Raw genomic sequence first — 13,850 nt, 5'->3', positions numbered from 1 at the left:
TTGTTTGTTTTTTATCTCTCTGATAGGTTTAATGTGGTTTTTCATCCTAATGAATACAACATCTCTTTAGTTGTCATGTTGAGAGTTGGAGTGAACAGCTACTCAACACTTGAAATCAACTCTGGATGTTTTATGTACTTCATGTGTCTTTGAACGTTGACGTCCCGCCTGGCGGTTAAACTGATTGTTAGTCAACTGTCAAACGATTATTACCAAGACTGAATAAAAATGGATAGTATTGCTTAACATTTAATGCAAAAAAAATGTAAAAACCTTATGATACACTGCACTTTATTTATATTACTTTTCTGTTTTGGTGTGTTTGTGTGTGTGAGAGAGAGAGACAGAGCGAGAGAGACTGAAAAGTATGGATTTTATTTTATTTATTTTTTTATAAGTAAAAACTGTCACAATTAAATTTTTTGTATACACAATATGGAGGCTCTCTAATCTCTTTTTTTTTTGGCCTTCATGTTTTTCAATCATTACACTGTAGTTCAAGAAAGCGACTTCTTTTTTGTCTCTTTCTGCAAATCAAACATTATTCTAATTCTTTTTTTCTGTATACAATTGATGTCTTTATGCAGTACAGTAGTCTAACAGTTTCTTAATGTAAGGGTTAGTAAAGTAAGAATTCCATTACATACTTAAATTAAAATGAAGAAAATAACATACACTTAAATGCTCCAAGCAAAACCTCACATAACTATACAGTAATAGTGAAAAATGGTGAGATTTCAGCCTGTGCTCATTTATGGACATATCTTAAATGTATAAATGATGCTATATGAACAGTTCATTACTGTTCACATAAGAACCAAAACAGCTTGTTGTACAGTCATTGGCTCAACTGAGAGATGAAGCTCAAAGTAGAAAGATCAGAGACAGCTTTTATTTAGAGTTCAATGTTTTGTGCTACATCAATGATTTTTTTTATTGTTGTTGTTTTGATAGTATTAATTCTCAGTACTATTTATAAAATAAAATGTCTGTATCTTTTGGAAAGTTTCAATTACAGAGTTTCTGTTAAAAACACTTTAACAGCGACAATCACAGGCTGTCGAGTATCCATACTTAATTCAAACTAAGAAGTTCAGTCAAATTAGTGGCACAACAAAGATAACAACAATTCAACTGGATATAAAAACAGCACACACTGAGTGTATCGTTACAATATGTAACATTAAATAAAAACAAAATTTGCTGAAAGAATCAAAAGTAAATATAATATCTTCATAGGCTTTTAAATCCTTTTCCTGAGTCTAGTTCTGACAGAGGTTACTTCCTGTTAAAAGGGTGTTTTTCCTTCCCACTGTCACCATGTGCTTGCTCACAGGAAGGCGAATAATTTAGGGAGTTTTCACTTTAGCATTGCAGGACCTTTGCTAAACAAACTGTAGTTTAGTAAAGGTCCCGTTCTACCCTTATACGTTATATTATTAATATTCCTACTTGAATTTTGTTTTTTTGTTAAGCTACTATGAAAACCCTACTCAAAAAATGCCAAAAGTATCCACTTTTGGCATTTTCATCAAATCACCTCATTGGTGACATCTGCAGTGTAGACGGGGCAGGGCAGTCTGTGTGAGTGTGCCACATTACTCAATACAGCTACTATCATCAAATATGTGTAATTTTGCTACAGAAAGAACTCTAGTTTCTTTAGTAAATTATTACGATCAGCAATACTGAATGCTGCATTGAGATAGCAGGAAAAGCACAGAGATGTTTTTCCTACCAGAGGCCATTAGGAGGTTTTTCAGAGCCTTCACTAGTGACGCAGGGGTTTGAGGACTGTGAGTGGGCTCAGCTGAGTCTAATAATAAATTAATTGCAGTGTTGAAACATGTAGATAAATGTTCACTGATTCCTTTATACAAACTGAGCACTAAATCAGATAAAAAGTCTAAGAAATGAGATAGAAACTCAAAAAGGGGAAGACTACTGATAGATAACAAGAAATGAAACAGGCTTTTTGTATTATATATATATATATATACATATATATATATACATACATATATATATGATTTTTTTTTAGGCGGGGCATAGTCTTCAGGGGGTTGGTGTTTGGGAGTTTTATTTGGGGGTAAATAACAGTTTACTAAATAGGTAGTTTTAAAAAATCTAGTACAAAGCTTAAAAAAGTATATAACAATTACAGTTTATACTTCTTTTACTATACATATACATCTAATTGATCAAATATTATATGACTTTTGGAAGAACAAGATTCATTAACAGTTTGTAACTACCAAAAACGTTCAACTGAAGTTGGTCATTTTAGCAAACCGTATACAAAATCTTTTTACCAGTGCACTGGTTTAGAAAATGAGTGTAAAAAGGTGTGAACCATATAAATTCACCATATAAATCACAGTTTTGTGCTCTTTTCCATTTTGTCCACTTTAGTCAAAGACCCATCCTCAGCAGCCTCATCCTCAAGTTTGCTGAAATAAAAGAATACAATATTTATGAAAAACCCTTTAGATGTTTTGGTTTTTGAAGTGGAGTTTGGTAACTTACGTAAGTTCAGCATGGTCCTGAAGCTCAACGTTACGGGTTTCGGGCAGTAGTAAACAGAGACCCCCAGCAGCAAGGGGGATGATTCCATAGATCAGCATGGGAATGGTGTAATGGTAGGTGCTCAGAAGCCTGATTAGAGGAGCAAGGATGCCTGCCACACGAGCCAACATGGAGTTCAGACCCACACCGTTCTGCCTGCAAGTACAGACGATGAACCAATCATCAAACTCACTGGATCAAAATAAATAAATAAAATTGAGCATTTCATTATTATAATGCCTTACCTTATATTGGTGGGATATAATTCTGCCGTATAAACATAGACTATGGAAAAACTGGCAGTGGCAGAAAATTTTCCCAATACAGCTATGACTGTTATTACTATGGGAAGATCTGATGGACAAACAAAAAACAAGTTGCACATAACATTTAACAGATTGAGCTTTTATAGGACAATTTTTTTAGGAAAATTAATCTTCAAGATTATAAATGAAAAAGCATATAAGTACCTTTTGGTATGACAAGGATCCCAAGACAAGCTAAACCTCCAAAAAGTAACACTACTGACAGACCAATCCTTCTCCCAATGAGCTGGAGGACAGGCAGACTGCCCAGACGTGCGGGCAATTCTACCAAACCAAAGATGAACTGTGTCAGATAAATATCCAGACCAAAACTGCCAACGTTCAGGCTCAGTCCATAGTACAGCAGACTAGTTCCAAACCTGTTAAGCATGAGAGATATTTTTAGTCAACCCAAAAAGGAAAGGAAATAAATATGGCACCTTTTAGAGGGTAAAAATTATATTCACCAGACGTAGCTCATGATGAGAGCACGTTTTCTCAGATATGATATCCTGAAGATGTCCAACATGTTTCCTCTTTTGGTTGTAGTCTCATCCTCCAGCTAAACAATTACATTTTTACGTGAGTGTGCTTCAGTATTATATTTTCTTTGATTTTGGTTGAAGCCAAAGAGTTTGATCACCTTCTCCAACAGGTCTTTGGAGACCTTTCTCTTGTTCACCTTGGCTGCCCTCTGGATCTCCTTTATAGCATCTTTCTTGCGGCCCTGGGTAATGAGCCAGCGAGCTGATTCGGGAAGAATCCTGGTTAAAAGGATCACAAACCGTAATTTTATTTATAAAGTTATTCTACACGATGTTGGTAATAATATTTAATGTGACAGGAGTGGCAACTGACCAGTAGAAAATACCCAGAATGAGGATAAGTGGGCAGAAGAGCACCAGCTGCAGGATCCTCCAATTGCGGATAAAATAGGCAGCACCAGACATCAGCATCAATCCAAGAGGAAAAGTGGAGTGGCAGATAATGGTGCACAACGCAAACCTGGAAGAATCACTCCATTCTCCTCCTTCAGCCCAACAGAAAATGTGGAAAAGGAATGATTTCTGGTTTACAGTTTTGTTTAGCATGCGTGTGTCCCTTGACAAGATCACGCTAAACTCATTTATACTTCTGTACACAACATACACCTGGATTATTAGATACAATTAAATTAACAAGCTGAAATCTATTAGATTCACTGCTGGCGTGTGTGCGTGTGCGTACTATGATTTGCAGCAGAAACAATGAATATCACCATTTAAAAAGTGCATTTTGTATTTGCTTGTGTTATCTTTGTCTAATATTAACATTTGTTTGATGATCTGAAACATTTAACTTGTGCAAAAAATATACAAAAAAACAAGAAATTATTGGGGTTTTTTTGCATGTACAGTGCTGTGATGTGTAGATCATCTCCAGTGGTACCAGGTAGGATGCAGGAGTACAACGTGGTATTAAATTCAGCTGTGACTAAACATCGTACCTACCTATTACAAATGCATTAGCAACAATGCCGGAGACCGAGGTTCCGCCTAAAAATCGGAGAACTATAAAAACGTAGATGTTGGGTGAGAAAGCAACTCCCACACCAAAAACCATCAGCAAGAGGAGTGAAAGCAGGACAACAAAGCGGCGACCAAACCTACAGAGACAAGAAAGAGCTGTTTCACTGATCCTGGACTTTAATATGCAAGCATGATGTTTATGGCCTTTCCTCAGAATTTAGAAAATAAACCAACGTCATGTTTATTATGTCCAGTGGGTGACCTGATTTAATATGCTGCACTTGGCAGTCAACCCTAACGGTGTAGATATAGTCTGAATCACTGCGTGTAAAAAGCATCTGGACTAAATCTGTTGGCAAGAATGAAAAACAAATCATACTCATTGGGATGAGCTGTTTCTGTGCATCCTCATTAACGTCCCAATCACAGCAATAAGTTACAACTACACAGTTTGACTACTATTAAAGCTACTGTAAGTTTCTTTTTACATGGGTTAAAAGATCAACACAAACTATTCAGTGTTGATTTGCATTTAATCAGTGTCATTACATAAGGATAATGATCCATACCTGTCAGCCATGGAGCCCAGGACCAGTGCTCCAACCAGAAGACCAGCCATGTAGATGGACTGTGACGCTTCAATGAAGTTGCTCCTGTCACACACCAGGTCAAACTGGCAGCAGACAAGAAGTCGGTGTTATTGTCATGCAAAACACCAACTTTCTTTTGTAAAGGACCAACCCAAGAGGAGACATTTATATATAAAAAAAAAAGATGCTGAAATGCTTTGCTGTGATTTACTCTTCTGATGGTCAAATCATCAGCTCATACAGAGCAAGCCAACAGAATCCCTGGAACAACTAGGTACATTCCTGCGAACACTAAGGACGTTTTACCTCTGTCACAATGCTGGAGGCACCACCAGATGCCTCAAAATCTGTTCCATTAACGCATTCTGTTGTGGTGTTGATCCCATATTTTTCAATCATTTCCAAATCCCAATCCACCGGCGTGAACATCAAACAGCTCTCAAATCCACCATCCTCCTTCACTGGGATGGTCAGATTTTTTTGCCTGTCTTCTGTCAGGTTGGGCCCACGCTCCATGATCCAGTCGGTGTTGCAGTTGTGTGGAAAGCTCATGCCGACAAACACCTGGCCAATAACGTCAAAAGCTAGAAATATGCTTGGGATGCATAATGCAACCACCAAACGTTTCTGAAATAAACCAAATGAATTAATCTCCTTCAAAATCTCCCCAAAGTTGCTCATATTTACATCTAAGTCCTCAGAGCTTCATGTGAAAAGGAGAAAAGATTTGGTTTTAAGCAGAGTTCATCCACAAGTAATCAGCGTGACTTGGTTAATGTTTAAACTGATAATCACTGTGGTTTTACGACCTCCAAACTCGCTAACAGACTGCTGATGTACTGTACACTGCCAAATGTGATCCATTAGTATCAGGTTTTGATTATGTTTCAGGACATGACAGCTGCATATATCTGATAAAGGTACATAAAAAAAGAAAAACTAATGGAGTGTTGTTAAGTTAGTGCGTTTGATAGTAGTAATGCCATCTTATTTGTCACCTAATGGCAGCATTAGCCCCTTAAAACTTCTGTAATATTAGACAGAAAAACTGAACAAGTTAAATTATAAAAGTCATGACCTAAACATATAGCTCAGGACAGTTAACAGTTCACATTTAACATCCATTTATTTTCTTCTGATTATCCAATAAATGGTCACAGAGGGGCAAGATCTGTCTCTGGGCTAATAATAATGCACATATGTATATAATGTATTATCTTACTTTTTTTCATTGATTGTACTTATTTGTATTTTCCTTCTGATATCTGTACCTGAGCTGAGGTGACACAAAAATTTCCCCGTTGTGGCATCAATAAAATCTTATCTTATCTCTTATCTTATATGGCGATTACTGCCTTTTTTGGAAGTCCCCTCCTCCTAGCAGTTATGTAGCCATCGTGATGTATATTGCGTATCACAGGATCATGTATTGTGATACGATTGGTATCGCATCATGAGTTAATGCCATCTCAGGCCAAGCGTCTCGCTTTTGGAGTGCTTATATGGGAGAAAGTGTGAATAAACTAACCTCAGATCCATTGAACATTCGAGACAATACTTTATATTCAATGTAATCGGATAACCCGGAAAATACAATGGGAAAAGGCCTCATAACAGCAATACTGCTGTCAGTAACTCCATTAGCTGTGATCAAGCCAACATAGCAGGGGTTGTGATCAGCATCAGCTCAAGTTTACAGACTACACATCTAAAATGAAATTCTGTGAGCAAAAAGCACGTTTATTCTCAGTTTCTTTCTTTTTTCCTCAAAAGAAAACAATGCAGAATTTGATAACTTCTGTTGCCTTTCATTGGCAATGTGGCGATTTAGAGACAAAGTCCACCTGGATGTTTGCCCAGTCTGACCCTCATTTCAACAGCGTTTCCCTTACATAGCTCAAAGATAACATTTGTATTTTCGTAGTTACAGACACAGACAGGAGGGTCAACTCATTATGCTAAATGTAAAAAGTTTTCAAAGCCTTACAGAATCCGTCTCCCCCTGCTTTCCTGCTTTAAACAATGCTGATGCAGCCCTTTAATGCTGAGCGAGGAGAAAGTGAACACAATAAAACTGATAGTAAGGACAATAAATCTGGAGGAACTGATACCAAAGGAGCAAGCTCAGTCTGAAACAGAAACAGGTGCAACGTGAGGAAAATGACAATGCACAGATCTAGAATCAGTTCTGATGCCTTTGTTTATTGTGTGCAATTTGCCCACATCTTCTGCAAAAATCACAGCGAATGGTGCATTTAAAAGAAGCGACAAACCTCTAAAAGGAGGCTGATATGCTCATTCTTTATTGATTAAAAATAATCAAGAGAAACATGCTTTGAACTCCAAAACAATTAAAATCAGAGGAAATGAAAGAATGGAAAGAAACTAAACTGAAAACAGGTGCAAACTTCAAATATATTACAGCCTTGATTAGTTATTGCCTGGACAAAAGTGTATTTTGGGTTGTTTTAGTTGTTTTTTTTAACCGGTCATCTGTTCATTTGCTACAGTTTATTGTTAGACTGCGTGTAAGTGGGACTGTTGGAGAAAGGATGAGAAAGCCATTAGATCTGCAACTCTGCCGAAAGCAGAGCTCAATCTATGTAACACACACACACACACACACGTCTCTCAGGGCTCATACAGTCCTGTCTGCAGTCTGCAGACTATAACGGGAGAATGGCACCAAATACTGCAGTTTGAAAACGTATGCACAACATTGCGTGGCTGACTTTGTCGCTTCCCTTCCGAGGGGAGAAACCTGGGTCGACACGCCTGTACATCTTTATTTAAGGTAGCTTCACAAGTAACAGGAAGTACATTTCAAGGACAGCGAAAGTCTAACTCAAAACCAGAGAGAAACTTCACACGCACACACAGAAAGAAAAATTACACTTGGTCATTTTCAATTTAAGGCTAGCGTAAAATTGTATTTTGACTATAAACGTGTTCAAATATTTCCTTGTAACATTTCATCTGCAAGCAAAGAAAAACTAATGCATTCAGATTGGTTCACTATGGCATCTGGTTACGAAGTTGTCACATCATCAAATGAAACACTAAAACCTCGCTGGCGTTTCAGATCCACACATAAGAGCAGAGCTGTAAATGAACCTTCTGCAGCCGTCGGTGCCAAATAACTGTGATATGGACATTCATCATCGAGCCACGTCATCGGTGGACATAAATGCACAAAATTATCCAGAGCGCGGCTGAACAGTTCTGATCATTCAACACGTTTACAATCACGGCTCAGGTCTTCAAAAGTGACGGAAAGAAATCTTCATTAAAGCCACTTTCAGAAACGATGGCAAAGCAGGTGTATTACTTCAGATGCGTCTTAAAAGGACTAGCTACTGTAAACAGCTCCCACACTTGGTGCTTACTAAGAGACACTTTTTCTGGGGGGTTTTTATTGGAGGGGGGAAATGTTGCATGGGGAAAGCGCCACGGGAAAATATATTCAACATTTTCAAAAGGCGAGAAAGTTAAAAAGCTGAAAACTGTTGATGCGCAAATGATCACACATGACAGATCAAGCAACAATACGTCCTGCAAAGTAACGAGCAAATTCAAAGCCTGATGTGCAGTGTCATCGTTGTCATCCTTCACGCAGCCAAACAACCCCAATCGTGTCTTAAGAGAAAGAAGGCCAAGAGTGAAACACCCAGTATAAAAACAAACAAACCAATCAGAGCCAAATGTCATTATTTACATACTAAATCAAGTACTTAGAATCCATTCACATAAACAAATATGCACTTAAGTCTTTTTCTCTTTCTTTTTGAGAATTTGTGAAAACCAATTCCAAACAGACAAACAAACACCAACAGAGGGACACATCTGCTCAGACAGCACATGTGGTTTCAGCTGCTGCAAAACTTTTTACTTTACACGTATTTCAATCAATCACAACACGAAGGCCGATTTGGAGTTTTGAAAAGCACTGATGCTTTTTTTTTTTTTTTTTTTTTAAAGAAGGGTATTAAAATTTTTTTTATTTATTGGGTCATTTATTCTCATTAAATCCCATAACATAACCCAAGACGTGATCATACTACTAATAATACTAATAATAATAATCTGCACATCCAAAGTTTTACGCATACTTTGCTTCTGGTATTTAATTTAAATCAATGCAAACATGCTACACAGAGAGCTAATGTCTATCAGCTAAGTGCTGAATAGTCCCCACAGACGTGTATCATTTACTTTGTTGAAAAAAAGCTGCTGCTCAGATGTTTCAGGAAGTAACTGGTCTTTCATGGGATTTGTTGATGATAGGAAAATATAAAGAATATGAAAAACCTTTAAATGCAAAGACTCCGAGACACTAAGATGCATCCATCTCTTTCTGTAGGAAGCAATTTGTTTTGCAACGTCAAAACAAGAGTATGTGAAACTTTTTATTTCTATTTGGCGTGTGAAGCTGCAGCAAAAAGTTTGGCATCTGCACCTGAAAGCACACTTGTGCATTTCAGACAATGTAATGCTCCATACGGTAACCGGGGATGTCCCCACCCCCCAAAAAATGTGCATTCAGTAGTTCTGATGAATATATAAGGCATTGTTACACTTGTCAGGGTTCAAGGGTGTTAGTTCAGATTGTGCAAATGCGTCACATTAGAGATAGGAAGGGGGGGGGGGGGGGGGGGGGGGGGGCGGTAAGCAGGATGAGGGAGACCGGGATGGGAAATGAAAACATTTCTTGTGGATAATTGCATCCTTCTACATGTACATTGTAAACTTTTTCGAGTGATTCTCATACTGTACGTTCTGATACTTCAGCTGACCACCTAAAATTCAACAAGGTGGCATTTTATAATCCTATACGTGACAAAAAAAAACAAAGAAAAAAGAAAAAGAAAATAATGGTACTGTTCTCTTTGGCAGTAGTGGTTTCTTTACAGCCATGGAAAGAAAAAAAAAATGCATTCAAACTATTTTTTTTTTTTTAATTTCACATTTTTTAGGCAAGTCACGGTCCCAGGTAGAACATCTAACTAATGCTGAGCTGGGCAAAGCCCATCAACTTGATGTCGTCTGGTATTTCAGATCCCTCAATTCCAGAAGCCTGAAAAAGATAAATACATGGATTTAAAATGATGAGCAGAAACATCGTTAAGCAGAAAAGCAATAACGTTGTTTTCCTTTAAAGAGTTTTTTGTTTTAATAAATTAAGGCCGACCGATACAGGATTTTTAAGACCGATACCAAAATATGCCGACATAGCAGACGGTTTTTTTTTTTCTTTCCTGCACGAGAAACTTGAACAGATTTCCAAACATTTGTTATGTGTTATATTATATCAAGTGAGGCAGCTCCTAATGTTTGATCTCTGACATTTTTTCAAGAGGTCTAAATGGGAGACTAGGACTGCTGTGGATGGCCGAACCAATTCATTTGATCTCTTTATAAGCCCGTTAGTGTGGCAATCCACAACAGTCCCAGTCTCTTATTAAGTGCCTAAACCTATGCTAGGGGATTTGTTCTCCTCACAGGTTCCAACCCACAAGCGAGTGTGTAATCCACTACACCACAGAGCTGAAAATTATTTCCGAAATACAACTTCTATAGTTTATTTAGATTCAATTATATACGATCTCTAACCAGTATCAAAAATGTTACACTCACCAGTTTGAAAGTGACATTTTTATGGGTTTGAGGTTCATCGACTATTTTCTGCAAATTTGCAGCAACTAAAAAAGAAAGAAGAAATCTTTAACTTGAATGAAAAGAAATACATCCTAACATCACTGTCTATACTCGGAAACCAAGAATAGGCCTTTGTGAGATTTAACATTATGCTGTTACCTGCTCAATTTCTTTGATCTAATTTGCAACTTTTGGAGTTTAAAACTGAGTTAAATGCCAAAAATGGCAATTCCTGGAACAGCCACTTGAGGCACACTCCACCTTGCTGTGTTACAATACCCAATTATCAAAAACAGTTTTGATTTCTAAAGCTATGTTTATATTTTCTCTCTCTTTTTTTTTTAAATAACTCATCTGTTCAAACTGTTGTAACACTGTAAATCTGACCCACAGATGGGTGCCAACATTACTAGCCAAGTATTGCTGTCAACTAGACTTCATTGAAATTAGTTATGTTGCTTTTTGGATTGTTTTAATACAAATATCTTGAATATCTTACACTTCTGTATCAAATACCACAAGTATGCTGTAATCTCAAACCCTTCTGTAACCCTGCGCTGTAACCTGCACCTCTCTAGGAATACAAGAGGCTCTACATCAGTTGTTCACATAAGTATGAATTAGCATAGTGGAAGCACATTTCAACATGAGAGAATATTCCTTATTTGTTTTTAGGTTTTCTTGAATCCCTGGCCTGTGTGGCTGCACAGCAAGGCTTTTATTATGCCTGCTTAATGCAGTAAATGTGCTGTAATGCAGACCTGCTTGACTTAAAAATATCCCCCTTTAAAAGGTTCATTTTCAGCCTTGAGGAAAACATGCTGAGTGAGAAAAGGCGATTTTGTTAACGTGGCAGGGGAATGTTTGAAATCACTGACCTATTACTAAGTCCCTCCCGTCCACCAGGCCTGCTGACACCAGCTCCTGAGACACACCATCTGCTGTGTCTGAAAAGTCAGAGCATGAGACGACGACTGTGACAGGTGGACCAACACAACAGAGTTTAATAAAAGCAAATATTAAACAGAACACGACCGCGGCTTAATAATTTTCAAAACACTCACGCTCTTCCTGCTTAAACAAACGAACAAACCAAAAAAAGGCAGTTTCAGCACCTTCTGTTCTCAGCACTTTACATTCTAAATGAGCTCGTTTGTGCTTTGTTGCACCCATGTGCTTTCCTGGCTGCAATGACAAAAAGCCAATTTACCAAATACAGCTCATGCAATTTGTTAAACTGTCGGTTTTCCTACTGATTATGCACAAATGTGACACCCCGAACAGTCAACTCTTTGCCTCGGGACATTTTGTATACTGCTTTGTGACATCCACACTTACCTCTCCCTGGCATGAACTCAAAGCGGATGTCATTTAGCTCCTTCTTTGAATTTCTGAAGGGATGATGGAAGGAAAGAATGCAAATGAGAGGCGCAAAGTTTACCGAAAGGCAAAAATATGATGAGAAATGAGTCAAACATACCTTAACCTTAATACCAAACTAATGGGAGCCTGAACATCCCCTGAGGAAGCTGAAATCTGTGGAAACAGAAGGAAAAATCTTACTAAAATTGCACTTTCATACTATATTTTGGTACCTACAAGAAAGATGAGCAAACTACCTCTTTAAAAAAATGATAGGTAAACATGTAGCATTTAAATAAAAGCTTATGATGGGAAGTATTAGTTAGGGAGACTAGCCTGAGGGGGAACAGCAGCAGCAGCAGGTACTCCTGGTGGGGGAGATGCAGCCTGGGCAGTAGGTTGAGCGGTGGCTGGTGTGGGCTGCAGCGGAACTTGACCTGCAGCCTGAGGTAGTTCAGCCAGACCTGCGGCCATAGGCTGGAGATGACTACTTAAAGGCTCAGGATTCTGGAAAACCTAAAGGGAAAATTGGTTGATTGACTTTTTTGGTCTGTATATTAAGATAGTCGCTGACTTTGGTGATGTTTGACTATTATTAAAGGAAGATTATGAGGTTTTATTTTTAGTTTAAAGTCAAAATGTTAACACCTACTAGACGTACTCAAACTGGCTACAAAGATTTGTCACTCTCAGGATGATTTCATGCTGAAACTTTTGATGATCTCAAACCTTTGTGTCATATACAGGTCAATACTGGAATTGGAAACTTATCCGGCCACTACCCCGCTTCTAGGATCACTGGATCACTCTCTGGAAGCCCCTTTTTAACCAGCTACACGTACCCACATCCACTGTGTCACGACGGCAACCCTATGACTTCAATTTCATTTTCAAGAAAACTTACATGAAGCCAAATCTGGTGAGTCTATAGCGTGGTGAGTAATGATTGTACTGATGTGGCCAAAACCAGCCATCCATTTCCTTCCACCTATCCATATTCAGGATCTTGGGGCCTATCCCAGCTGTCTTAGGGCAAAGTTTAAATCACTTGTGCAAAATGTTCGTCCCTCAGACGCCTCAGAAGATAATGAGAAAAATCCGCTGACAGTATGACCTAGTGCGATAACGCCCTTGAGCTTGGACTCTGCAGAGTATCCCACCGAAAACTGCTGGTTGATCTGATTTGTAGGTGAAAGCCCAACTCTCACCTCCAGGGATAAGTTTGACGGGAAACTGAGTCAGATTAATGTGCTGGATGTTGAAGCTTGTGGTCTGTGCAACTGAACAGGACTCTGCAAGCAATCCAAATAAAGCAGGACTCCCAAGATGACTACAGTGAAGGCAATGGTTTCCAAATTGAAGTCTTTGCAACCCACCTCACACATACCCAGAAAACTCATTTTCTTCACCTCGTCTGTTGTAATCTGTCAAATACCTTGTGAATGCTTTGTGCTAACATGATACAGTGAATATCCTTAAAAAGCTTGTCTTTCTCTTCTTTCTGAAACTGTTAGAATTTTGTCTCCGGCACAAATGGTAACAGAGTTACGGTCATTTAAAGAGTCTGTAAAATGGTTAAACTCACCTCCGAATTCTGTGATCCCTCCTTCACTCTTGGTGACTGTTAAAAATAATCAAAGGAAAGCAACAGTCAGGACGACGACTTCATCGAGATGGAGTTAAATTAATTAAAAAGAATAAAAGCACACATGGATGCAAAGAATCACACTGGAAGCAAAAGAAGTAAACTCATTAAAAAGGCTCACTCGTTTACTTTCCTCCTTTATGTGTCCGCACAGTTAATTATAACTTTCTTAAGATACCATTAGACTGGGAAAAGCAATAACCAGTGCTAACAATACTTG

General features: G+C 38.2%; 2 protein-coding genes across 3 annotated transcripts in view; both read right to left on the bottom strand.

Moving 5' to 3' along the window:
* Positions 1 to 2,319: 2,319 nt before the first annotated feature.
* On the bottom strand, positions 2,320 to 5,656 carry LOC102794444 (solute carrier family 22 member 13-like). The gene is made up of 10 exons (XM_035909647.2): positions 5,275 to 5,656; positions 4,948 to 5,051; positions 4,361 to 4,515; positions 3,729 to 3,900; positions 3,514 to 3,634; positions 3,338 to 3,432; positions 3,036 to 3,250; positions 2,811 to 2,919; positions 2,527 to 2,721; positions 2,320 to 2,450 (listed from the first exon to the last, which is right to left on the bottom strand). Exons 1-10 carry the CDS (start codon positions 5,647 to 5,649, stop codon positions 2,375 to 2,377), a joined length of 1,617 nt encoding a protein of 538 aa, XP_035765540.2. The 5' UTR covers positions 5,650 to 5,656; the 3' UTR covers positions 2,320 to 2,374.
* A 1,588-nt stretch (positions 5,657 to 7,244) lies between these two features.
* oxsr1b (oxidative stress responsive kinase 1b) overlaps positions 7,245 to 13,850 on the bottom strand; it is a 40,224-nt gene continuing 33,618 nt past the window's right edge. For both annotated transcript variants that reach the window (XM_087846175.1, XM_006795118.3), the window contains 7 exons: positions 13,571 to 13,606; positions 12,322 to 12,501; positions 12,104 to 12,159; positions 11,962 to 12,014; positions 11,502 to 11,570; positions 10,603 to 10,667; positions 7,245 to 10,042 (listed from right to left, as the gene is read on the bottom strand). In XM_087846175.1, the coding sequence (XP_087702301.1) occupies positions 9,968 to 10,042; positions 10,603 to 10,667; positions 11,502 to 11,570; positions 11,962 to 12,014; positions 12,104 to 12,159; positions 12,322 to 12,501; positions 13,571 to 13,606 (534 nt within the window). In that variant the 3' untranslated portion in view covers positions 7,245 to 9,967. The remainder of the gene's footprint in view (positions 10,043 to 10,602; positions 10,668 to 11,501; positions 11,571 to 11,961; positions 12,015 to 12,103; positions 12,160 to 12,321; positions 12,502 to 13,570; positions 13,607 to 13,850) is intronic.

This window comes from Neolamprologus brichardi, chromosome 9, assembly GCF_056152115.1.
Source record: "Neolamprologus brichardi isolate AB-2024 chromosome 9, ASM5615211v1, whole genome shotgun sequence".
NCBI classification, from domain to species: domain Eukaryota; kingdom Metazoa; phylum Chordata; class Actinopteri; order Cichliformes; family Cichlidae; genus Neolamprologus; species Neolamprologus brichardi.
This window is presented reverse-complemented; position numbering and strand designations above follow the sequence as displayed.

Coding starts and splice junctions, on each gene's coding strand:
- LOC102794444 (XM_035909647.2), bottom strand. CDS start 5,649: ATGAGCAACTTTGGGGAGATTTTGAAGGAGATTAATTCATTTGGTTTA. Junction 3,901..4,360: donor TGCTAATGCATTTGTAATAG/GTAGGTACGATG, acceptor GTTGGGCTGAAG/GAGGAGAATGGAGTGATTCT. Junction 2,920..3,035: donor GATCCTTGTCATACCAAAAG/GTACTTATATGC, acceptor TTTGTCCATCAG/ATCTTCCCATAGTAATAACA.